Here is a 26,365-nt window from a genome sequence, read left to right as displayed (position 1 = left end):
GGAAAGTTAAACCCAAAGAGTTTTGAGTTGTTCAAGCTCTCATGGTGAACTACAGAGGAGTGGAGATTAAGCAACACTCTCCCCTACCCCCCCCCCCGCCCCCAGATTCCTCTGCAGCAGGTAACTTATGTTTTAGCAACAGATCCAATTCTTTATTCCTGGGAACACTGGCCTGCACCGTGCCACTTTTTGTTTTCAGAGTTTTCAACTTTAGAAAGGTCAGTGTGAACCAGGGACTATACTCACCTTCCCATTTCCTGAACACGGATTCAAGAAGCCTCCTGGACATGGGTTACAGTCAGGCCCAAAGAAGCCACTACAGCATTTCGGTATCTGGAAACAACACACATGCTGTCCTAGGGGACCCCAGGGAGAGCACCCAATTCTCAAAAGAGAAGTGCTCTGTTTTCCACTAGTGGGATACAGTGCCAACCCTTCTTACGAACTTGCTAGTGCTTAATCACCAACTTACTGAATGTCTCTCGCGTGGACATGAGAGTGGGGAGGATGAAGGCTCATGCTTATAGAGAATGCGTGAGAGTAGGGAAGAGTCAACATGGAAGATAAAATAGACAAATAATGGAGCTGAAGGGTCATTCAGTGGTAGAGTGCTTGCCTAGCATTCGCAAGGCCCTGGGTTTGATTTCATAAGCAAACAAATGAGAAACAGCAGAACATTCCAGGGAATGGTTGGTGCTGGGAAGAAGTGTTGGAATGGAGTGTTAGCATGTAGAGGTGGAGTTTGAAGCCTGTTGGGTGGTGACAGGAGGGGTTAGGTAGAAGGGAGATAGAAAGATGAGGTGTATCTGGATAGGCATTCTGAAGAGAATATCAAATATGCATATTATGAAGTAAGAATGTTGGTAAGAGTCAGATCAGAAACTTGAATGGAGGGTGGCTCACACGTAGGTGTCAGGGCCATGGACTCTATGTTGAGAGGCAGGGGACTCAAGGTATGATTCAGAAGGTGGTGGCCCAACTACACTACCCAGTCTGCATCTGTTTCCCTTTCAGGAAAAATATCCTAAATTCCTGCGGGCCACTTGTGACCGTGCAGACTGCAGAGCTCCATAGCAGAGCTTGGGACTCGACAAGTCTTGGGGTCCTGGGTGGCACCCTGGCTTACACTCCTCACCTTCGTGGTAGCGTTGCAGTATCGCGCACAGCCGCTTTTCAGGTTCCATGCTCTGCTCTTGTAGACACAGTTGTGTGTGAAGAGTGTCTGGAAGAAAGCCAGTGGGTGAAAGCACTGTTGTATGCATCCTAGCATGCCCTTGACATTATACAATCTCTCCCTGTGCCAGCCAACCTACTCTTTGGGACCACTGGCACCAGAGCAAGGGCCACACCAACACACCCAAGCCTGATCAGACCGCCCTCTTCATGAGGCTTCTTTCTCTGTCGGTAGAATGCAGGCCAAGCTTTGAACACGCTGTGGCACAAGGATCTTTGCACCTCCTATCATGTTATGGCAGGCGTCTCCAATCCATCACTGAACACTCTGATTTACCCTGCATGTGGTCTGGCTTCTCCCTCTGCTCTATAGCCATCCTGAAGCTCATGTGGACATTTTGGAGCCAGTAAGTATCCATCTCTCCTATGTGGAAAAATCCATGGACTGAAAAAATGTCAATAGCCTGAGGCTTACTCTTAGATTTAGGGGGTTGATTAAATAACATCCTTCCATTCTTTAATCTTTGATGCCCATTGTAGCTAGCTATAATTCCCGTTTACTGAGGAATTTGAAGAGGCTAGACACAGTGCGTATGGTTGGCTGGTTTGCCAGTTCATGCGAATGTTTTCTCATGTTTCTTTTTTACTACATATAGAAATCCAGGAGCAGATAGGTTAAACTACCCCACCCCCTCCTCTGATGGCACCACTAAAGACTGATCCAGAGACTAAGTCTCACAAGTTACTAACTCTGCTGGTTTCAGCTGCCTCGTGTGACATGGAACAATGATGCTGACATCGAATCTCATCCCAAGAAATTCGTTTCCAGCTCAGATTTTGTGTGTTAGACATATCTTCGTGTCTTTTATTCCCCTGTCTTCTTCTTTTTTTTTTTTTTTTAACGAGACAGGGTTTCTCTGTATTGTTTTGGAGGCTGTTGGTCCAGCCTGGCCTCAAACTCACAGAGATCCGCCTGCCTCTGCCTCCCGAGTGCTGGGATTAAAGGCGTGCGCCACCACCTCCCGGCGATTCCCCTGTCTTAAGCTCTGCTGAAGAAAGACCTTGCCAGGCCACAAGATCCTAAGTCTTATCTACACAAATGCATCCTGACATCACGCGGGGTTAATTTTAGGCACTTAGCCAGCGTGGATCATGGGATCGCAGGAGCATTTATGGTTCTTGCTCACTTCTGTTTCTTCCCCTCTTCCCTCCCTTTAGTTCAAAGCTAACTACATGTTGTCAGATTCACAGGCAGAATCCTGACTCTCCCACCTGTCAGCTCTGTGTCCCCACCTTGCTCCCCTAGTCCCAAAGCACTGCTGCTGCTGATACGTGTCCTTCCTAGGTTAGGTGGTCAGTGTTGACTGTGAAAGCCACAGGCTCTAGAGTCACCTAGAAGACACGCCCCTGGGTGTACCTGTGGGGGATCATCTAGAGTAACTTAGTGGAGCCGGGAGGACACATCCTAAATGGGGCAGGACCATTCCATGCGTTAGGGCCAGACTACTTAACAAGGAGGAAGCTAGCTAGCAGAGTACAGTTTCTGTCATCCTTCTTGTGTTAAAACACATTGCCACATTGCTTTTTCCAACAGAGTACTTGATTATGCAATTACAAATTGCTGTATTATTGAATATATAATATATACATATATATATATATAATATCCTGAATTTCTTAAGGAAAACTCAAACCAATATGATATTTTGTTTATTTATTGGGCCCACAATCAAGCACTGTGTCTAAGGTAGGATCAAACTTCAACAAACGTGAATAATTAAATTAAACATAAAAATTTAAAATAGTTTCAGTGTAATTTCTGACATTTATCTCCATTCTTTTATGTGTCTGCATGTGGGTACCCCTGGAGGCCAGAGGAGTGCTTAGATTCCCTGGAACTGGAGGTCCAAGTGGTTGTGAGCCACTTGATATGGGTGCTGGAACTAAACTTATGTCCTCTGGTGTAGCAGTTAGTGCTCTTAACTGAGCTCGTTCTCCAGGCCTTATTTTTATTCTTATTGGCAAATAACAAAAATGCTTATTGGTTACAGTATGCTATTACATGTTTAAGCTAATTAAAGTTATTATTGTCTCATATTATTATTTCTTTGTGGGGAGAACATTTAAAATCTAGTCTTAGCATTTTGAAGTATGTAGGACATTAGACACTATTGTATACCATGCCTAACCCAAGACTTATTTTTCTTGTCTAACTGTATGTAATCTTTCCTGTTACGTCTTGCGTATTCATCTAGAATTATGATTGATAAGGCAAATACCAACACTGGCCTTTATTTAGAGGGATAAGTAGAGAGGAAGCTCTGAGAGAGGCTGTTTGCTCTTAGTTATTCTAGATTTTACTTCTACTAACCCTGTTGTTATCTATAGAGAAAGAAAATTAGGGTGGAGGGGCTAAGCGACTTAGCCAGGGCCGGCTAGGAATCAAGCATGGATCTGTGGGATCGCTTCTTCCCACCTGGCTGAGGTAGGCAAGGTTTACAGAAGGAAGCAGACAGAAAGGACGAGAAAGGACAGTGTGGGCTTGCACAGACGCTCATGAAGCAGCCTTGTCACACTCACTGTGGGCTCGGAGTCAGCAGGACATTTGCTCCAACGCACCAGGGTACAGCTCCCACAAGAGCCCTGAAAGAGTGACAACAGTCAGCACGGGTGTCCCTGTGAGGGCCTGGGGAGACAGTCTTCAGGGGTGACAACAGTCAGCACGGGTGTCCCTGTGAGGGCCTGGGGAGACAGTCTTCAGGGGTGACAACAGTCAGCACGGGTGTCCCTGTGAGGGCCTGGGGAGACAGTCTTCAGGGGTGACAACAGTCAGCACGGGTGTCCCTGTGAGGGCCTGGGGAGACAGTCTTCAGGGGTGTGGGCTCCCCTCCTCGTGAAGGGGGCTCCTCTGGACTGTCTTTCCGGTTCCTTCCCAGGGTGCAGGAGTGAAGCCAATGTTGGATGAGAGTTGGGGGAGGTTAGTATGCCCCCCACACCCCTCCTCTCTCTGGACAGAACAGCCTGCAGCACTCTGATCTCTGATGGAGAAGCACCTGCCCTTGAGGGCACCCTTCAGTCACTCCACGGATTCAGTGTGGCACCGGCTGCAGGGCCAACGCTGCCATTCCCGTGAGCTTAGCAGTAGGGAACCCGAAGAATAAACCCAGCCTTCTGGCTCTTGCCTTGGTTCCCACTTGTTCTTGACTTGGGGAGGAAGAGACAAGATGCATGTCCTCAGATCTGTCCAGATCTGTTCTCTGACATCCTCTGTATGGTTTTGTGACCAACTTCCAGTTTTGAGCCACAGGAGGCACCAACATGTGCTTGCTTCGAGAAGAGAGCAAATCAGGGACTGCGTCCTCGCCTCCACACTGGTCAGCACACTGTCCCTATAGCCCTCTGCAGCCTCCTGATTTTCCCACGCGCACTGGCAGCCCTGTATCTCACTCGTAGCCCTGTGATCGTGGGTGGGCTGCTTGCTATGACTGTTTACCCCTGGTCACTCAGCGTCCACATGTCTGTGTTCTTTTGAACCACCTGGGATAAATTTTGTTTCCTGCAGGGACTTGACTTTAAAAAAAATTGCTATTTTTTGAACATCTAAAGTCCGAACCTAACATGTCTGAAGGTCGCCATGTTCTGAGTGTGTTCAAAAAAGAGATTTTAGGAAGCTCCAACTATTTCTACTCTTTCTAGACTTAAATACATATTTTCCAAAGGATTCATTTGGACTTTTACGATAGATGTCCAATCCAAAGCAAGCCGGCTAAGCAGGGCAGGCAGGGCTGGCTTTAAATCTAGAGGGGATAGTGAATGCTAAGCAATGGAGGAAGGGTTTGTTCTTGGGCGTTTACTGGAAAGTTCTTCTCCCTACCCAGCTACAGTTCTTTGGGTTGTAATTCCATCCCTTAGAGCAATGAAGAGCAAGCCTCAGAACGCCCAGAGGCAGAACACAGCCATCAGCGTGGCTGCCCTTGTCCTACACACCTCTTTCCCTGAGCAAGCAGAGACGCCTGTGGTAGAAGGCTCTCAAGAGCACATTGAACGATTGAATCCTGTTCTCTCCCTCAGCCTTTCAGGTCCTGATTTTCCTAATATGTTCACACCTGGGTTAAGAGGGAGGTCATGCTCTCTGACTTAAGCCAGGCAATGCACCAGTGGTGATTATTTCCAAAGAAGGAACCAAGCAGGTTGCTGCCAGGTGCTGGTTAGGAAAGCATGTGTTTCAACACTTCTTAAGAAGAGCTGATCAGAGAGGCATAACATTCCCCGGACGGCATCTGGCCTTCAGAAGTTATGCTCAGTAGCCTAAACAAACCAGGCCTGTGTCAGTCAAGTGCCCTGGGACCAGAGCACCAGCCCCCATTCTAAGAAGGTGCTTAGCTCTTCCCTGACTCCCAACAGGGGAGGACACGTCTGGAATCCCAGCACTCCTCAGCTGATGTGGGAGTTCAAGGCCAGATTGAACTACATATCGAGACCCTGTTTCAAAAAGGAGGAGAGAGAGAAGGGGAGGGAGAGGTGGAGAAAGATTAAAAAGTAAAACTAGGTGTTTTTTCCCTTGTTCAGTGCCCATGTTCCAAAGATACTCAGAGATCAATGATTACAAATGAAACATCTTGCAAAGAAAGATTCAGACTTTTTACTGCTGCAATTCAGGGTTTATAATTTCATAGTAAGGTAGAGATTGCCCATGGAGCGATATTGGTGTCAAGGGTGCTTTGATTAAAACTGTCTGAGCCAGAACAGTTCATACTGAATTAGGAAAGGTCAGCAGAGGCCACAGAGGTGCATGAAGAAACAGAAAATTAGGAATCGGGTAAAGTTATAGACAGAGAAGTGAGTCACCAGGTCAGAGAGTTCACCTGCAAAGCTTTCATCTCCTGTTTCCCGTGGAGAGGGGAAAGCTGTGAGCCTTGAGCAGATATCTCCAGGTGACAGGGGCAGTGAAAGGAAAAGGAAGGAGACTGACCCTGAACCCCAGGGGGAAAACTGCTCAGGTTCCACCCCTATGACTGAGTAGGCAGAATAGCAACTCTCCTCAAATGCATGGGTCCCCAAACCTCAGGACGCGACTTTGTGTGGAAATAGAGTCTACAGATGTACTTGGGTCAGGGAACCCCTAAATCCAGTGGCTGTTGTCATTACAGATACGGGAGAAGACACATGGAGAACAAAGCCTTAAGAACTGAGGACAGAGATGGGAGTGTGCAGCCTTGAGAAGAAGAATGACCAGGCCTTCTGGGAATGGCCAGAAGCTCAGGATTGGTGAGATGGCACGTGTTTGTGCTCCCAGGAACATACGAGCCAGAGGGAGGAGGGTCTTCAGTGTACACAAATTTGAAACCATCTCAGAGAACATCAAGAACCCCTACTCAAAGAATAAAAGAGTCCTGGAATTTCAGAGCCCCCAAGGACAGGGTGGCCTTGCTGACAATTTGATTTCTGATTTCTAACATCTATAAATGTGATAGAACAAATGGCTGACATCTACAGTAATTTGTTATGGCCACACCAAGAACCCTACTCAACTTCAGGCCATCTCACCTTGGCTCACGGCTGATGGGACCACATGCCTTCTCCTAGAGACGCATGCCTTCTCCTAGAGACACATATCTTCTCCTAGAGACACGTGCCTTCTCCTAGAGACACATGCCTTCTCCTAGAGATGCATGCCTTCTCCTAGAGACACATGCCTTCTCCTAGAGACACATGCCTTCTCCTAGAGACGCATGCCTTCTCCTAGAGATGCATGCCTTCTCCTAGAGATGCATGCCTTCTCCTAGAGACACATGCCTTCTCCTAGAGACACATGCCTTCTAGAGACGCGCCTTTGGGGGTGGTTTCTGCTTCCTCAGAACTGTGAGCACAGAATGCTGCCTGCGTTCCGTGACCGTGTAAGCCCCAGTTTCCCCAGTGTCCCAAGTTCCCTTACCAATATCATTTCTCTCTTTGTTTCATCACATCGATGGGGAAGAATCGGGACGATGGAGGGAGGGACAAGAACTCCAGCCAGGGTATAAATTCGGCCATTTTTGGCAGCGATCCCGGTTTCTTCAACTGCAACATCATTTACCAGAATCTGTCCCTGAAAGAAGCATGGACATCTTCCATTCTAATGGCAGGAGCTGGGGCCTCCCCACGTCAAAAGCCTCAGACTCATTCTTGGCTTTCACAGTCCTTATCACCTCTCAAATATATTGGCAAGGCATTTGGGAGTCAGAGGTGGGCAGATCTCTTTGAGTTTGAAGCCAAACTGATCTACATGATCTACACAGTGAGTTCCATGACATCCAGACTCCATCTCAACAACACACACATACACACACACACACACCACACACACACACACACACACACACACACGCACACGAACACACACACGCACACGAACACACACACACACACACACACACACACACACACACAAGCAAATTTGTTGGGTTTATTTTCAAAATGCATCCGCAATTCAACTGCTTCTTACCATATCCCTGATCATGCTGTGTAAGACACATCTTGAGTATTGTTCCTTAGGTAGTTTTACTGTTTTTTGTTTGTTTGCTTGTTTGTGAGTGATTTTTAGACATTGACCTGGAGCTCATCAAGTAGGATAGATTGATTGAGTGGTCAATGAGCCCCAGGGACCCACCCACCTATCTCTGCCTCCCCACTGCTGAGGTTATGTGTGTGCCGCCACACTTAGGATTTTAATGTGGGTTCTGGGATAGAATTCAGACCCTTATGTTTGAGTGACAAGTGCTTTGCCAACTGTGTTATCTCCTCGGTCCTCACTGTCACTTTTACTGGATTGGTATAATCAAGTCTCTCAACCTATGTCCCAAGTTGTGTCTCTCCCCATTCTTCTCTCGCAATCCTCCAGGTGCTTCTCACCTCATTTGGGATAAGAGCTGGTACCCTTACGCTAACTTTTTAGGGCACATGGGACATGGCCTGTCTCTCCATCCCTTGGATGTCTGGCTGCTCTCCATCACTTCTACTCCTGCCTCTGCTCTGGCCACACTATCTTCTTACTCAAATACCTCACCATGTCCCCTGTTCTCCACATTCGTTCTCGGCTGTTTCTCTCTCTAGAAACTTCTATCTCCAGGCAGTCTCACTGCTGAGACCTCCATTTCCTTCAAGTCTTTGTTCAGATACTTTCTTCTTTGTGATGACTTCTTGGAACTTTATCTAAAATGGAACTTTATCTAAAATCACCCCTGGAAGCAGAAAGGTGAGTAAGAGTTGGGGGAAGGCTTCTAAAGACAGGGGTGGGATAATGGGAAGGGTACACTGAGTCGGGCAGCACATGGAAGGTTTTCTTTCGTATACAGAGTCTAGGTTTGAGTATATTTGAGTATACACGCACATATATGTGCATATGTGACATAAAGACAGAAGAGGGAAGGAAGGGAACTATTGTGGTGGGGGATATATACACAAGGTACACATACACACGTATAAAATGAAAATGTTATAATGTTATAATGAACCCATTATTTTCTTTTTTTTTTCTTTTTTGGTTTTACCAGACAGGGTTTCTCTGTATTGTTTCGGAGGCTATCAGTCCAGCCTGGCCTCGAACTCACAGAGATTCGCCTGCCTCTGCCTCCCGAGTGCTGGGATTAAAGGCGTGCGCCACCACCGCCCGGCGAACCCATTATTTTCTACACTGAAACAATAACAAACAAATGTAAAGTTCCATTTCCTCTTCTTATTCCCATATCTTGCTTAGCCTTTCTTCTCTCATTGCTACGTTGATAAGTTTTTTTCCTTAGCATCATTATTGACTATTTTCCTATTTACTAGAATGGAAGTTCCATGCAACCAGATTCTTCTGTCTGTTTACTTTTGTGTTCTTCTGGACTTAGGACAGTGTCAGGAACATATTGGTACTCAGCAGGTGTCTGCTGAATGGGTGAAGTCGTCATCATCACCATGGACAGTGGATGGTGTTCAGCCATCTGGAGACAACTGAATCAACTGAACCAACTGGAGACATCCTCTCTGCTCCCAGACTTATCCACCCCAGACAGTGAGCTTCTTTGAGTTTCTTAAGTAAACCATGCTCCCTCCACCTCAGTCTTCCACTCCAAACTCCCCTTTATTCATCTTGACAAACTAATTCTACTCATCCTCCAAGTCTGGACTACCTGCCTTCCCAAGACGCCTCCTCTATGTGCTGTCACAGCTTCTCTGACTGACACTCATCGCAACAGCAATTCCTTGACCAGTTAATGGGGTGCCAAATTCTATTTTCTCTGCTAGGATGTGAGCCTCTCTTTTTTTCCTCTTGCTTTAACCCAGACTGTCACTCATGTAGGCTCTCAGCTGCTATTTGCTGAAAGAACTGAGCAAAGAGTAGACCAGCTGTAAAGACATCAGGACTGTGAGACAGGGAAGAAAGATAACTCAGTAGGTAAAGTGCTTGGCTTTCAAGTAGGAAGATGATCTCTAGAACCTAACTCTGAAAAGCTAGGCACAGTAGCATTCTCTTGTAATTCTAACCCTGGGGAGGTGAAGACATGTGGATTTCCGGGGCTCACTGGCCAGCCAGCCTAGCCTATTTGGTGAACTCCAGGCCAATGACAGACCTTGTGTCAAAGGGGAGGAAGCCTATGGAATGACACCTAAGGTGGTCCTCTGTCCTCAACGTGCACACACATGTATCTGCATATACAGGAACATTCCCACAGATGTTACCTAGCAAGACAAGGCTTCATGTCTGTGAGCTAGTGTAGGGGCGTTATCAGAGTAGACACGAATGAGTCAGTGCCAGCCACAGGCTTCTCACTTACATTTCGGGTTATGTTAAACTGTATGATCTGGTTGGCCATGGTCCTGATGTGAGGTGTCGAAATGAGAGTGGTCACTTCCAGCTGCAGCAAGAAGAAATTAGAGAGTCATCTGCAGCAATGCACAGAGTCCCCATTTCTCACCATCCTTGCTGCAAAAAGGCCTTAACTATTAATTAAATAACCAGAGCTTTGATGGCATGAGTGAGCATTTGTGGCTTTAAGGATTCCTTTGATAATAATACCACAGACAACAGTTATAGACTGAAGATTACTCAGAGCTAATAAGTGTCACAAATAATTCTGTAGCCCCAACATACTTGGATTCAAACTAGGATCTGGTATTTTAGAAGCGGGGATAAAGTAGTAGCAGGAAGAGTAAGGCCAACCTGGATAAATGCGACAATGTGGTATCTGACGAGTTCCAGAAGTTTCCGAGAGCCCTGCAAAGGAACCAATAGCTTGTGTCAATCAACAAAGAAAATTCTACATGCTCCTTTTTTGAGAGTCCATCACACAAATGACTTTGGAAATTAATCATAAATGACAATGACTAAGCCTCTTTACTGGGAAACCAAAGATAAGAAAAATTCCATGCACAGGTATCTGACATTCATCAAACCTCTTGACTGTTCTAAGAACATAACACACACATTTCATGTAACCCTGGCATCCCTGTGAGTGAGGCCTACCACCAACCTATTTTACATGTGATAACACTGAGCATCAAAACACACCCAAGTCATACAGCTTCCTCGGGACATGAGCCATAATAGCGGCCACTCTGTTCAGCCTTCCCTCTGTTTTTATAACATTCCTCTGTTTATGATTCTCACTTGCTCCACAAATCAACCTTTGCTGACATTTTAGGAGTGTTCAGCCGCAAGGACCCCATCACCTGTTTTTCTAAAGAAGTTACCCTTCTTCCAAGACATTGCCAAAGTTTCCTCTTGCATTAAAACACTGGAGCAATGACGGAAGAAAACTAACCAAACCATGACAGTGTAACCCTGCCACTACCACAACTAGGATCCCAGCACCCTCAGTGAGAACGGCAGGGAGGTGCCCTGGAGGGAGCCTGAAGAACGGAGAAGCACAAGGCCACATTCCTAGTGGTGTCTTCCCCTGACTCAACTGGTCATAAGAAGCTTCCCAGCCCTCAAGTTCTACAGCTTGGACGGTGAAGATTGCAGATGAAGGGTCTGACGGCTACCAGAAAGTTCTCCTCTCTGGGGACCTGTTCTTACACCATCAAGGATGAGGCTGCCCCTGAGGCTCCTCTCACTCAGCCTCCTCTTGGTATTTGACTTGGTCACGATGTCAGCGAGTTACCTGTAAGCAGTGACCACATATCTCAGGTGGTCTGCTTACACCTTTGTCTGGCTGCTCTATTCATCTCCCAAAGCATCCCAGTGTGGATGATGGATGCCATGCCTACAAGATGGCAGCAAACCGCAAGCTGGTAGTGCAATGGGCAGGGCTGTGCTGCAGAAAGAATGCCGAGTTTGTCACCGGCTGCCGGCTCTGGAACTGATGCTTTGTGGCCCTTGGGTGGGTCACCATGGGACCCTGAAAAAGCCAGCTTCTGGATCTCAGCTGCTCCATGGTTTCCAAAAACCCGGACTTGCAAGAGAAGGCAGCACCGCTACAGGCCTCAATGTGTGGCGCCAGAGAGGATGGCACAGAAATCTCATGGCTGAGGTATGTCCAACCAGACTAGACGGTCAGTTTCAGAGTGACAGCCCATGCATGTCCATGCTGAGCTGCTACCACTGTGTGTTCAGACAGGGCAGAGGGGGAACACACCAGTCACTGTCCAGGCATTTGTGCCAGTAAATTAAAAATAGAGGATGCCTACTGGGAACAGCACTTAGCTTTAGTTTAGAAGCCTGGGTAGCAATAGCAGTTTAGCTTCTGTGTGACCTTCAATGACTCACTTAACTGCTAAGGCTTGGTTTTCACTAGTACGGATCTCTTCTTTAGCTTTGCTTTTATTTGGAAAAAACATCTCTCAATGGCAGAATCCACTTCTAAAGTCTGGTTAGTGTTGGGTGCCCGCGTCAGAGAGGGTGTGTGCCCGCGTCAGAGAGGGTGTGTGCCCGTGTCAGAGAGGGTGTGTGCCCGCGTCAGAGAGGATATGTGCTCTCATCAGAGAGGGTGTGTGCTCTCGTCAGAGAGGGTGTGTGCCCGTGTCAGAGAGGGTGTGTGCCCGCGTCAGAGAGGATATGTGCTCTCGTCAGAGAGGATGTGTGCTCTCGTCAGAGAGGGTGTGTGCTCTCGTCAGAGAGGGTGTGTGCCCCCGTCAGAGAGGGTGTGTGCCCGTGTCAGAGAGGGTGTGTGCTCTCGTCAGAGAGGATGTGTGCTCTCGTCAGAGAAGGTGTGTGCCCGTGTCAGAGAGGGTGTGTGCCCCCGTCAGAGAGGGTGTGTGCCCGTGTCAGAGAGGGTGTGTGCCCGTGTCAGAGAGGGTGTGTGCTCTCATCAGAGAGGGTGTGTGCTCTCGTCAGAGAGGGTGTGTGCTCATGTCAGAGAGGGTGGGTGCTCTCATCAGAGAGGGTGTGTGCTCTCGTCAGAGAGGGTGTGTGCCCGTGTCAGAGAGGGTGTGTGCTCTCGTCAGAGAGGGTGTGTGCCCGCATCAGAGAGGATGTGTGCCCGTGTCAGAGAGGGTGGGTGCTCTCGTCAGAGAGGGTGTGTGCTCATGTCAGAGAGGGTGGGTGCTCTCATCAGAGAGGGTGCGTGCTCTCATCAGAGAGGGTGTGTGCCTGTGTCAGAGAGGGTGTGTGCTCTCGTCAGAGAGGGTGTGTGCCTGTGTCAGAGAGGGTGTGTGCTCTCGTCAGAGAGGGTGTGTGCCTGTGTCAGAGAGGGTGTGTGCCTGTGTCAGAGAGGGTGTGTGCCTGCATTAGAGAGGGTGTGTGCCCGTGTCAGAGAGGGTGTGTGCTCTCATCAGAGAGGGTGTGTGCCTGTGTCAGAGAGGATGTGTGCCCACAGCTCTGCTTCTTAGTCTCACTTTCGTCCCACTGGTCGCGAGGCTTGGGATCAGGCCCCAGGACTTGCTTGCTTGACAAGTGCCACAGATGATGCCTGAGCACACTGGAGCCTGGCTCCCACCTCCGACACTCTGTGTCATCAGTACCCATCGTAGGTAGCCTTGGCCCATGGCTGAAATGGCAGCATGGTTTCTGGAAAGTCACAGAACAAATTTGTAGCTGTAAACTGTCCCATTTGATTGCCATTTTAGTGGGAGAAATTCCATTCCGGATATTTATCTCTTCAGATCTTGTCTGTCAGGTCTGAGAGATGATTTCAAATCATTTTAACCTTGATCTTGCTATAAAGGAATCCATGATCTCTTCTTCAGGGGAACTAGCAGCAATGAAAAACTAAGGAAGACAAGGGAAGGGTCATGGCAGAGAGAAGGGAGTTGAAAAGAAAGGAGCATCTAACAGTGACACTTGGTTCTTTGACAACTGGTTCTTTACTCCAGACCTGGACCTAAAGGTTGCCTGAAGGCATAATTCTCTAGATGGCTTTATAGTTGTAAGGAACTGAAAGTGTTTGCTTGTTTGTTTATTTACTTGTTTACTTATTTTTAGTCCAGAGGATGCAGAATGGACAGAGTGTGGTGTACTGGTAGGAGGGTACTCTACCTCTGGAGAACGGAGAAAATCAATGGTGTCCGCCTTCATGTTATCCAACGCTTTGTTACTGGGAACAAAAATGGTGTATGGGCCACCAACACCACCTTCATCTAGGGCCTGTCCGACACTGGTTTCCTGCATTTGAGAAATTAAATTTTTTATTTTTGTTCATTCAAAATAATATTTAAAGCAGTTGTCAGAAAATATTTGAAGTTGGCATCTGACTTTACAAAGGACTTAACCAGATTTTTTTTCCTGAAATGTATGAAAAGGCATACCTCTAACAAAGATCTGAACTTGTTGTATCTTGGTTGTAGTATTTCCATTATGGTTTGCTGAAAAGAGAGATTTAGCTGAAAAGTCAGTAAGAAAATCATAGAATGATTTGGGGAACATGATCCTTAGTGTGAAGAGGCATAGCAGAGGCTATCTGATAGTGTGAGCGTGCATAAGAAGGCCGGGTCTACTGGTATACCTTACACAACTGCTTTGATTTGACCAGTCATCTGGATCTATGTATTCTATAGCCGTCTCTGGCCACACCATGAAGGTCAGGGAAGAAGAAATTCATTGTGGCTATGACTGCCCTCCAGAAACACAAGGAGTGAGCCGCATGAAAACAGGGCATCAGACTGAGTTGTCTGACATGGCCATAGCAAGGTTAAAAAATCTGTGAAAACATTCCCAGCATGTCTTCCTTTCTCCCTGCAGAAACACTCAGAAGTCTATTGAAAACTGACAAGCCATCCTGTAGACCCTCCTTGTAAAATGAAGCCCAAGTGCTGGCAAACACTTTCTCCTTGGATGTGAGTCTCCAGGCAGCAAAGAAGGTGGCCAAGGGCTGACCTCACTCGTACTTGATGTGTCTCACCTGGAGGTTGCTCTTGAGTGTGGGTTCTGTCTTGTCCATAGCTCTGTCAAGGACGTGGATAAGTCCATTTGAAGCAACTATGTCCCCCTGGATAATTTTCACCATTTTGCCTCCATGAAGTTTGAGTTTTAGTTGATTGTCCTAAAATATCAAAGAAAGAAAAATTAATTAAATTAAATTAATATGGTAATAAAATAAAATTAATATGGTGTTCTGGGAAGAACAATTCTGGGGTTAGAAGTCAGAAGTCCTATGGCTGTGAGACTTCAGATAAATTACATGATCTTACTTGACCCACCTTGCATGGTTTCCACTAAGTTCAAATGAGATAGGGTATGACATCACTGATGAGTGTCACATGCAAAATTTGGGCTGCAAGTTTCACTAGGGTGTAACAATTCAACTGATTGTATTGCATCTCTTGCTTTAACACAGTGACTTTCAATCTGTAGTCATGACCCCTTTTGGAGTTGAACAACCCTTTCACATGAGTCACATATCAGATAGACATTACAATTCATAACAGTAGAAAAATTACAGTTATGAAGTGTCAATGTAACAATTTTATGGTTGGGGGTCACCACAACATGAGGAACTGCATTAAAAGTCTGTAGCATTAGGAAGGTTGCACAAAGAAGGTGCACAGTACGTGTATTTGTTGACTCAAGCCAGACCCAAACAAAACACTATTATCCCCTTTCTATAACAGTCTGCCCTGGTGGTGTTTGTCATCGGAATGAAATTCAAAGAAATTCTGACCTTATCCCTGTTGAAGATTTCCCCTGAGTTTCCAGTCAGCGTATAGAAGGTGTCTGTGTCATTCATCTGCTCTGTGCTCATTTGTCCCCCAATGATGTGGAGCTTCACAAAGTACCTAGCAGCCTCGTTGTCCATCAATAGCTCCTTTACCTAAGAAAAGAAAGTCAGCTGGGGTGATTTTTGAAGAAAGTGAGTGTTATAATACATGCCATGCCTCATTCATCATCAAAGACACCCAAGCTGGAGTGCTCTGCAGGGCTGTCTCAGACTAAGATGATGTTTCAGGTGAGCACACGCCTCAGAGAGAATGATAACCAGAAGAGTCAGAAGTGATGGCCAGTACACTTCTAGTAGACACCAGAGGATGCCTTACCCTGGAACTGACATGATGCCTAGAGCCAAGCAATGGCTGCAAGGGAGAAAGGAAGTACCAGGAACAGAGGAATCTAATAGGACCAGGAACAGCGGAATCTAATAGGACCAGGAACAGAGGAATCTAATAGGACCAGGAACAGAGGAATCTAATAGGACCAGGAACAGAGGAATCTAATAGGACCAGGAACAGAGGAATCTAATAGGACCAGGAACAGAGGAATCTAATAGGAACAGGAACAGAGGAATCTAATAGGAACAGGAACAGAGGAATCTAATAATAGGACCAGGAACAGAGGAATCTAATAGGACCAGGATGAGACCTTCTCAAGCTTTTTGTTTGTTTGTTTTTGCTTTTATGAAAAGAGATGGTAGCCAGAGTGCTGGAATTACAGGTATGTACTGCCCTAGGCTTTGAAAAGGTACACTTATTTAAAACAATTAAAGAGCAGACATTCAAAAATAAAAAGCAGGTAGAATGAAATGATGGTGCCTTTGAATGGTAAACTTAGGGATCAAATCTGCATTTTTGTTATTACTCCATAGTCAACAATCAACAGATACCTTTTAAATGAATTCTGTAAAACCTTATATATTAAAGGGGAGAACCCCCTCCAGTGCCTAGGATGAAGGCTTGTGACATTGTCCTTTCTCTGCAGCGTCTCTGAAGGTCACCAGTAAACACATGCGTCTGAGATGGGTGGGTGGTGAATAGGCACATAACTAGTAATTCTTGCTGCCTTAAATCAAAGTCTGGTATGTAAAAGGCCCTTTGATTTAAGGCAGCAAGAATTACCACCAGAGAACTCGCATGAAGAAGAGCCTATTTTTATGTAAGTTGGTAAGCACTTAGTTATGTTAGACCAGACAGAACTCCTGTGTTGCTGTTATCACCTCCACCAGGTGTCATTCCCTCTCCATGACATCATACCAAACAACAGCTGTGCACACTGAAGACAAAGCTCTCTTCTTGTTCCCCATTACTGTTGCCATTCCTGGTGTCAACCAACCCAGCTAGTGCACTAGTTTAATTCTTTCTGTGGGAATGAGCAGTTTTACATTACACAAATTGTGTTATCACAGGACTGCATATAAACTTTGAGGGTACTTTTGGAGAGTGAATGGTTAGAAGATGGAATTGTAGAGTGCTGATGATGGGCGTGCCAGACACACAAGTTCTTTCATTTGGAGAAACTAAATTGAGATGTGCTTTTATTATTTGTGTACTGTTTGTAAGGTTGCTTCACTCCCAGAGGTTTATTAAATATTGCAGTATTGTCACTCACATACGGATCAGAAAAGAGTTGGTTGCTTAAAAGGGAATAGTACCAATAGGAGTCACTAGAGGCAAGAAGCATCAAAGGGAGTGGAGACAGAGGGCGGCGAGGCAATGGGTACCACAATTCAGTCAGATAAGAGGAGTAAACTTTGGTGTTCTAGGACATATAATAGTGTCTATAAATTAGGGGAACTCACAAAATATTATAGGAAGTACTGCAACAATGAAATGTGAACTTTAGCAGCACAAAGAAACGATAATGTTTAATGAAATGGAAAGAGCAATTATTCTGATAACTACACATTATATACATATATATACATATATATATTTCAGAACATATTTTACAATGATTATGTATTAATTTAAAATAAAGTTAAACTGTGGTGGTTTAAATAAGAATGGCCACCATGCTGCAGCAAAGTCTTGTGCTCAAAGAGATAAAAAGTTAAGGAAAGGCCTGATGCTGAATGCTGATTGGGATAAAGGAAGTGATGCCTTCAGGGTATGACCTCACCCAGCTAATCCTGCAGCCTGTGAAAAGGAAAGAATCAACAAGCAGCAAAGGAAGCCATCAACAAGTCAAAGTTTATGCAGCAAAGGAAACCATCAACAAGTCAAAGCTCATGCAAATATAATTAAAGGGGGGGGGCAGATTCTATCCCAAGTAAACAGAAGAACCTGGCAGCTTTGGTTCTAGTTTTATCAAGAAAGATACAGGTGAGGCCGGGCATTGGTGGCGCACACCTTTAATCCCAGCACTCGGGAGGCAGAGGCAGGTGGATCTCTGTGTGTTCGAGGCGAGCCTGGTCTACAAAGTGAGTTCCAGGACAGCCTCCAAAGCTACAGAGAAACCCTGTCTCGAAAAACCAAAAAAAAAAAAAAAAAGATACAGGTGTACAGGATTGTGGAAGCTTCCTCCACTGTTAAGGAAAGCTGCCATGTGGCAGGGGAGTTCTTGCGTGGAGACTCAGAGAGGCCATAACATGAAATTGTGAAGGTAAAACCTGGGTTGTGCTGGAGACACCAAGAAGTTGGAGATGCCAGAGCCCTGGGACACCTGCCAAGGAGAGATGCAGACCCAGCAAGGAATTGGCTTAAGGAAGAGAAGTGTGTTGCAGAGCTGGAAGGAGTGGGAGACTGGAAGTGCCAGCATAAAAGCCAGGGTTTGGAGTTTGCCTTGCTGTGTTTCAGTCTGGCTTTGGTCCCGTATTTCTTCACCGTGTCCCTCCCCCCCTTTGTGTGTTAGAAGTGTAGGATTTCCTTTTTGATCTTACAAGGGTTTACAGTTAAGAGATTTCCTTGAGTCTCAGGAGAGACTGGACTTTTAAAGTGTTGAGACTGTTATAGACTATGGGGACTTTGGAAGCTGAGCTGAATGCATTTTGCATCGTGATAGAGCTACAGGCCTATGGGGGCCAGAGAGTGGATTGTGGAGGTTTGTATGAGAATGATCCCCATTGACTCATATGCTTGTATAAGAATAATCCCCATTGGCTCATATGTTTGTATGAGAATGATCCCCATTGGCTCATATGTTTGAATGTTTGCTTCCCAGTTAGTAGATTAGGAAGCACTAAGAGGTGTGACCTTGTTTAAAAGCCTATGCCAGTCCCAGTCTCTCTCTCTCTCTCTCTCTCTCTCTCTCTCTCTCTCTCTCTCTCTCTCTCTCTCTCTCTCTCTGCCCACTATCTATAGATCAGGATATCAGGATGTAAGCTCTTAGCTACTGCTCATTCATCATGCCTCTCTGTCACCACTGGTCATAGACTAACCCCCTGAAACTGTAAGAAAGCCCCCAATTAAATACTTTCTTCTATAAGTACCTTGGTCATGGTATTTCTTCACAACAATAGAACAGTTAACTAAGATACTCACCTGTTATGGAATATTATTTTAAGATATGTTACATTTGTTTGATGATGCAAAGATGTGCTGCATTCTTATGTTGCATTTGTTTAACTCTGTGAAGCTGTGCTACTTTGCCTGCCGTAAAAAACATGTTTGGTCTAATAAAGGGCTGACCAGTCAATAGCAGGGCGGGAGGAAGGATGGGCTGGGCTGGTAGGCAGAGAGAATGAATAGGAGGAGAAATAGAGGAAGGAAAGATCAAAGAGCAGGAAAGAGGAGGAGAGGAGGGTTCCAGGGGCCAGCCACCCAGTCGCCCAGCTACACAGCAAGTCACAGGGAAAGAAGTAAAAAAAGTACACAGAAATAGAGAAAGATAAAAGCCCAGAGGCAAAAAGATAAGCGGGATGATTTAAGAAAAGCTGGCTAGTAACAAACCAAGCTAAGGCCAGCCACTTATAAATAAGAGTAAGACTCCACGTGTGATTTATTTGGGAGCTGGGGGCAGGCTCCCAAAGAGTAAAAACAGCCAGCAGCACCCACCTTCCTTGAGGGTGGCCGAGGTTTCTCCTTTTAAATAAGATACTGCCTGCTAAGGTGTTTTACATTGACCCCTCAGATGGGGTTATTTTAGATACTCACATCGAATCCTTTCAGTCCCTTGTCTGAGGGCAGCAGCACAGTGAACGGTCCCAGGTTGCTCAGTGGCCAGCCATAAGTTCTGTCTTAAGAGTCCAAACACACGAGAGAAGATGTCTTGTGGGTCAGATGTACATGGGAAGAGAAACATTCAGAGGGCCTTGTGTTGGGCCTTCTCTGCTCCTATTGCTCTGTGGTGTCCTGGTGAACCGAGGCTCTCTATGAGCACATGGTACTGTGATGGGCTGACCTTTCACATTCCCAGAACTCTCTAAGAGTTTCCCAGGAGACTTAGCTGTGACTTTTCAGATGTATGACAAGGTCTTCTGATAGCCCCATGGTCCCTGATCTGGCTGGCTGAGCCGCTCATCTTCACAAGTAAGGATGCATCCCTTGGGTCCATCCAAGGCCAGCTCAGAGGAGCCCACAACAGACTTACTGCTGCATGGGCACTCTCTGGAGAAGCAGAATATTTGAACAAAGGACATTACATTTGCATTCAGCTCTGAGCCTTGCAAGTTACATAGCCAGCAGGTTTTCATCACCCACCCAGGGGATGCTGAGACATCGCACCAGGCTCTGTGCTCTCACACAGGAGCAAGATGCTTGGGGAAGATGAAAGGTCAACGGGGCTCTGTCTAGGAAAATGCTTGTGTGCGGGGTCCAGTCTTCAAAGGACACTGTGCACCTCCTTCTGCTCTCATTTAGTGCCCTTGGAGTTCTTAGCTGAAGGTTAGAGTTGTTGCCAGGTTGTTCTCAAGCCTAAGTCATGTCTGTGGGACTTGACTCTCCCTAGGAAGCCTTGCAACGAGTGGAGTGTCACACAGGAGTGAGAGTAAAAACTCTTCAGAGAACAAAGCATTGGTCTTCAAGGACACTGACTTCTTTACTGCGATCTTTTCAGGAAATCATCTTAGCACACTTGACCAATTCTAACACAAACACGGATATTTCAAGGTTTCTGTTGGGCCAGGTCTGTGTTTTATATTTTTGCTGATTGGCCAAATTCATGGTTGACTGAGGCCTTACCCAGTGCTCTGATCAGCTGTAATGTTTTGTCCTTCAGAGGGTGTGGGGTGATAGTTTGTAGGAGGCATCTGTAGATGCACAAGCATGTTTTGTGCTATCGTGCTGCCTAGGACTCCAAGAGGATCTGTTACTACTACAGGTTAGTTAGTAGCTTCCAGCTAAGGGTGAGCACAAGCAAGATTTGTCCAAAATTCAAATGACTGCTTCCCCACTGAACATGGATACCACCAAGGGGGCTTAGGTGACTCTCTATTCTCCAAGTTCTCTGCCAACATTTACTCATCCTTGAAAAGCACAGCAAGCCAAGGAAAAGGGGGACAACTTTTATAACAGTGGCTGTCCCTCTTGCTCTTATTGCTAGTCTGCTATCTGTGGTGATGCCATGACCTGGCCTCAGTTCTCTGCCTACTAATCTTTGCAGTGCTAGTCTGCCTGGCAAACAGCTGTCTCCTTGGAAACAGTCACCACCTGTCCCCCCATCCCCCAACCTGCATGGCCTGTCCCTACAAGGGTGAGCCCCAGTGTCCCAGCTTTGTCCCTTTCTGCCTGCTTGTGTCTTGCAGATGCCCTGGCCTGCAGGAGGACTGTGCTGGAGGAGGGAATCTGCGTACCCAGGATGGAGATGAAAGAGGTCAGCCTTCCTTGCCACGCTCCTCTGGGTTCAGTGTTTAACTCTCTGAGTCTCTCCATGATGTTTCCATAGCAGGTCACGCCGTCGCCCGTGTAACCTTTCTGGCAAGTGCATCTGTGGGGAGGGGGCAAGTCATGTTCTCAGAGCTTTGGAGCTGTCAAGAGCTGAGAGTATATAGCCCAAAGCTGAGGAGACCAACATGATGGAGATGGGATTGGAGAGGCCGGGAGAGGCACAGACTTAGTGAACCATCAAGTGCTGAACCTGGTTTAGAGTTGCCTTTCCAGACAGGTTTACACACACCACACACACACACACACACACACACACACACACACACACACACACACACTATAAACACTAGATAGCTTTGTATGTCTTTGTAGAAGTAATTTCCAAAGTGCAGTCCAGATATCATCCACATACAAATCACTTGTAATGTTTGCTGCAAACGTAGACCCAAGAACCTCAGTGTAGAATAAGCTACCCTTGATGGTTAAATTGGACTGCCAACTTGATCAGCTATAGAACAACCTTGGAGGCAGATCTATGGACATGCCTTGGTGAGATTATCTAGATGAGGTTAACGGAGGGGGGTAAACCAACCCACTCTAACTGTGGGTGGCACCACTCACTGAACTGGGATCCTGGACCGAACAGATAGGGGAAGGGGCTGGGCACAGTGTTCATCACTGTCTGCTTCCTGACTGCAGATGCGGTTGTCTCAAGCTCCCAGTGCTGTGAATTCCCCACCATGTAGCCCCTTGTCAGTCTGGTATGTGATAAGTAGCTACTTCCTTTTCTAGTGGAAGCGAAGGCTTTGAGTGTCTTTGTTCACTGTGGTTGCTCCAGAACAGGGCCTGGTCTTTAGGACATTCCTGATCAATAGTCTCCCCCTAAGTAGGAATTGAGTCATATATATCTATGTACGTATGTATGTATTTGAAAGAGAGATAAAGATGCCAGTTGTGACATGCTGGCAAACATCCAATAGCTGGCTCTCAAAGGGGCTGGCGGGACAGCATTGACTGACAACATTTAGCAATCTCAGTGGTTCATCATTGTACACAGACGTGGCGTTAACACGTCTGAGAAATTCCTGAAAATGTGTCTGAATCCGGAAGTGCTGGCAGTGCCTGCCACCGTTTTCACAAGAGTCTGCCGCTGAAACCGAGGAAGTGCGTAGGAAGGTGAGCTCGATTGCCTAGGATCCGGGAGACAAAGGAGGAACCAGGCAGGAGGAAGGGGAAGAACCTTCCAGAGAGCCGAGCTAAGGGAGCCACACAGGTGCTGGTAGATTCCCACCAAGCACAGAGGTGTTTGGGGCTGTATCCCGGAGAATAACTGCACGCTTATGAACCCAGCTGTGCTCCTGGAAACAGATCTGTCTTGGGCCTGCCACAAGCCTCAGAAGCACTAAGCTGACACATGTTTTAAATAGGATCTTACTATGTAGTTCAGGCTAGCCTCAAATTCTCAATCCTCCTGCCCCAGCTTTCCAAATTCTTTGATCCTGTCATTCAATACCACATATGTATTTATATAGTATTTTATATATATATATATATATATATATATATATATATATATATATAGTATTTTCTTTTAAAAGGCTGTTAAATTCTTCCTCTGACTGCTTCCCCTACTGGCAGTACTGACCCTTTATCTGACCGGTAAGTCCCACACCACACTAACTAAGGAGTGGGAGCTAATTAAAGGTGGTAACTCTTGGAAGTGATACAATCCTCGTTGCAGAGATCTAGTCTCAGCACCAGCCTCACAGGATGCATCTGAAGACAATTGCCAGGACACGGCATGGAACTCTTGCCAGCTCCTAAGGATGTTCCTTTCTGCAAGTCCTTATGAGGCCAGTGGTTTGTTTCATGGGAAGAGAAGATCCGGTTTCAATGGCCTCAGCACTGAGGAATGTAGGAGACGTAGCTGCTTTTAATTTTTACTTTAAGCCTCTGGCTGACTTGGATATTCTCAGTTTTCCCGTGGTGCAAAGAGGTGAACCTACTGGCCTCTTTGGCAAATAGGTTTTCTACTGAGTACAAATATTAATCTCTTCCGTGGTCTTAAGGCTTTAAGAATGCTTATGTGTTCACGTGTGTGTTGGGGGCAGGTGTATCTGAACATCTGGCTGTGGTTAGTTGGCGTATGTTATTTCTGTGTAAGGCTCTGCCCAAGGACAGAGCCTTACACCTCATCACAGTCCTGAGATTTAATTAAGTCACCCTGACTGCCCTGAAACTTGCCATATAGACAAGGCTGCTTCAAACTCACAGAGATCCACCTGCCTCTGACTGCCAAGTGCTAGGATTACAGGCGTGCGCCACCATGTTCAGCTAACCTCAGGTCTTTAAACTCTCCTCACCATTCCTCTCCCACAGTGAAATTTGCCCCTGCCTTGGGAATTTTCACACAAATGTTTTCCCTCATAGTAAAATTCTAAAACTTGGTGCTCAAAAGATAACCTTACTCACCTTTTCCAGTCTTATTCTATATCATCAACAAGCACTGTCCCAGGAATGTTGAAAGAGGAATGTACATTAGAGCTCTACTGCAATCCCAACAGCCATTTGTTTCCTCAGGCACAGTGGTTTCCTTTTGGGCTCTGTTCCCTTAAGCCCAAATATCAGGCCAAGTCAAGGCTCAGAGCATTCTCACCATCATCAGGAAGGAAACTGACTGACTCATTGATTAAACATACCTAACGAATACTTTCTATGCTCCCTTTCCACCTGGGGTAGAGTAGATAGAGGGCTGACTGAGAGATGCTTCCTCTCCTTCAAGGAACTTACACATCGATGGGTTCCCACTTTCCTCATGTGGGACAGATCTAGTGAGCTGGAGAAGACTTACTGGGTTTGGCCTGGTGCGATAGTGCTGCAGTTTGCATTCTTATGACATGGGTTGCTTGATTCACAGATGTTGGTCATACTGCACCCCACTCCAGGTACAAAATTGCTGTAATGTTCTTTACACTCACAGTGAGACTTTAAGAGATGGAGAGAGAAAACCAAAACAGGTGGTCTCATCAGCCGCTGTTCTTTAATCCATATGCGTATTATCCCCAAACGCTGACAGTGAACAGGACTGAAGTGTGGGCTTACACACAACACTTGTCAAAGTTTCCAGAAATTGAAATCATGGTTTTGTATCTTTTCGGTTGGAAACCTCACACCCCTTGTTTGTAAAGTTTGTATTTTTAGTTTTGTTGTTTCCTGAAACTTAACCCCACACGATTCCCTTTAGACAGCTTATGGGTCAATAGAGGTTGCCATTCAGATGGGAGGCACCATTCTCCTAGAACACTGGCTCACAGTGGAGGAGGGGACCTGGACAATCTCTAGAGACAGTTCCCACTGTCAGACGAGAACTGACATAGTAGGACCAAGATGCCGCGATGGACCTTATCCAATAAGAATGATGCAATTCAAAATATGCCCAACACCGAGACGTGAGCCACAACCCTGCTTCTATGTGAGAACAGGGGCTCCTAAGCCACAGCCCTGCTTCTATGTGAGAACAGGGGCTCCTAAGCCACAATCCTGCTTCTATGTGAGAACAGGGGCTCCTAAGCCGTCCACCTCTGCCTCAGGGACGATTTCTGACACTCCCAGCATGGCGTGGATTTTCCCACAGAGGCCTGAATATTGAGAAAGAGACCTTTTAGTCCTTGAGTTTCTATGCTGAGAAATTCGTATGGCGGATGCTGTGTGAGACAGTTACTCCTCAGAGGGGAGACAGAGCAGATTCTCTGTAGAATTTGAGAACGTTCCCTTGGGTACCCTGTGCTTGGTTACCCACTGAGCTTTTCCTTCATTCTGTGTAGCTGTCTTCCACATGGACACACAGACATGACGTGTGGTCGCGGCCACAATCAGCCAGCATCCACTAAGTACTTGATGGGCAAGCCTTACGGGAGACAGGGCTCTTGTCTCCTCAATAAAGTTCTGCCGGCCAGAGCAGCTGTTAAATCACTCAAGGTCATAACATAATTCAGGAGGATAGTGTCTCGCCAAGGCTATCCTCAGTCCCTACAACCTGTCAGGGCTGCTGGCTTTTGCTCAGTTCCCATCCTTTTGGGTTCCTAGGGCCTCCCTTAATCTAAAGACATCACCAAGGTCAGAGAATTGAAGGTGGATATCAACTGCATTCATATGACTTTGGTTAAACTAATCTAGTCTAATTTTGAATTCTGTCTGTATTTTGTTAGTCCCCACATGGGATGGAGTTTGGAGAGAACACGGGGCACTTAAGTTTTTACTGGGGGTGCTGAGAATGTGGAGTTTAGAGGATGGTAGCTTAGGGAAGCCCTGCAGCCCTGTGATCAGGCCCTGAGCCTAGTGAGGACTGCCTAGAGAGGAACACCAAATTGAGCACGGGGACCCAAAACACAACGGCCGGAAGACGCAGGTGCCCAGTGGTCTGGGTTACTCGGGCTCCTTTCCCTATTTCTGGACACACCAGTTCCATGGGTTTTTGGCTCACCTGTCCAGGTCCATCGTATTTGCACACCGTAGACTTTGTAGGGCAGTTTCCAAAGTTTGTTTGGCAGGGATCTACTGGAAGACAGACTTGACCATCCCCATGGTAGCCTTTTTGGCATGAGCAACTGTGTCGATTTGGTCCCAGGTAGGAACAACTTGCGTGAGGGTGGCAGATGTTTTTTAAACAGGGGTTGATGGCTTGAGAGAAAATGAAACAGTGAGACAATGAGAGGCTAGCCCTCTCAGAGATGGAGGAGAGAGAAATGTGCTGCCAGGGAGCTGTGACTCAAATGTGTCACAGGCACAAAGGCATTGGGTGGTGCTCAGGAGGAAATATAGCCTTTCATCCCGTCGACCACCCTGTTCTACAGACAGATCCACACAGGAGCATCAGGAGCCGGAACTGAATACTGTGGGCTGACGTGATCTCTGCATGTGCTTGATTACAGAAGGCGACTCCACCATGCTGTGAAGACCCCCAAGCTTTCAGCCAGAGCTTTGTGAACTACACAGAAACAAGCAGAATGGGGTCCTACTCACGCGTGCAGTGTTGGCCGTCACCCTCATAACCGGGAAGGCATTTGCATTTGAGTTTGGTTTCTCTGCTGGAGAGTGAGCACCTGGAGTTTTCTGGGCAGAGCAAGGCCGCACACTCAGGGATGGCTGTACTTGAAGGGGACAGAAGTCCTACCATTAGTGGGGAAATGTGATTTGTTCGTTTGTTTGTTTCAAGATAGGACTACGTGTAACACAGGCTGCCTTCAGACTTGCTAGGTAGTTATATTCCTTTCAAATAGGGTCTCTCACTAAACCCGGAGCTAGGCTTGTAGCCAGTAAG

General features: G+C 46.4%; 1 protein-coding gene across 1 annotated transcript in view; it reads right to left on the bottom strand.

Annotated features, from left to right (window-relative positions):
- The window catches only part of Stab2 (stabilin 2), a 160,839-nt gene that overhangs the window by 101,402 nt on the left and 33,072 nt on the right, over positions 1–26,365 (bottom strand). The window contains exons 7-21 of the mRNA XM_040755138.1: positions 26,068–26,190; positions 25,529–25,725; positions 23,897–24,030; positions 21,012–21,145; positions 19,375–19,457; positions 15,234–15,383; positions 14,475–14,615; positions 13,882–13,938; positions 13,613–13,738; positions 10,358–10,411; positions 9,972–10,052; positions 7,109–7,261; positions 3,754–3,816; positions 1,136–1,222; positions 247–333 (exon numbers count right to left, since the gene is read on the bottom strand). Coding sequence (XP_040611072.1) covers positions 247–333; positions 1,136–1,222; positions 3,754–3,816; positions 7,109–7,261; positions 9,972–10,052; positions 10,358–10,411; positions 13,613–13,738; positions 13,882–13,938; positions 14,475–14,615; positions 15,234–15,383; positions 19,375–19,457; positions 21,012–21,145; positions 23,897–24,030; positions 25,529–25,725; positions 26,068–26,190 — 1,670 coding nt within the window. The remainder of the gene's footprint in view (positions 1–246; positions 334–1,135; positions 1,223–3,753; positions 3,817–7,108; positions 7,262–9,971; positions 10,053–10,357; positions 10,412–13,612; positions 13,739–13,881; positions 13,939–14,474; positions 14,616–15,233; positions 15,384–19,374; positions 19,458–21,011; positions 21,146–23,896; positions 24,031–25,528; positions 25,726–26,067; positions 26,191–26,365) is intronic.

Source organism: Mesocricetus auratus, unplaced genomic scaffold (assembly GCF_017639785.1).
Source record: "Mesocricetus auratus isolate SY011 unplaced genomic scaffold, BCM_Maur_2.0 Super-Scaffold_100011, whole genome shotgun sequence".
Classification (NCBI taxonomy): Eukaryota; Metazoa; Chordata; class Mammalia; order Rodentia; family Cricetidae; genus Mesocricetus; species Mesocricetus auratus.
This window is presented reverse-complemented; position numbering and strand designations above follow the sequence as displayed.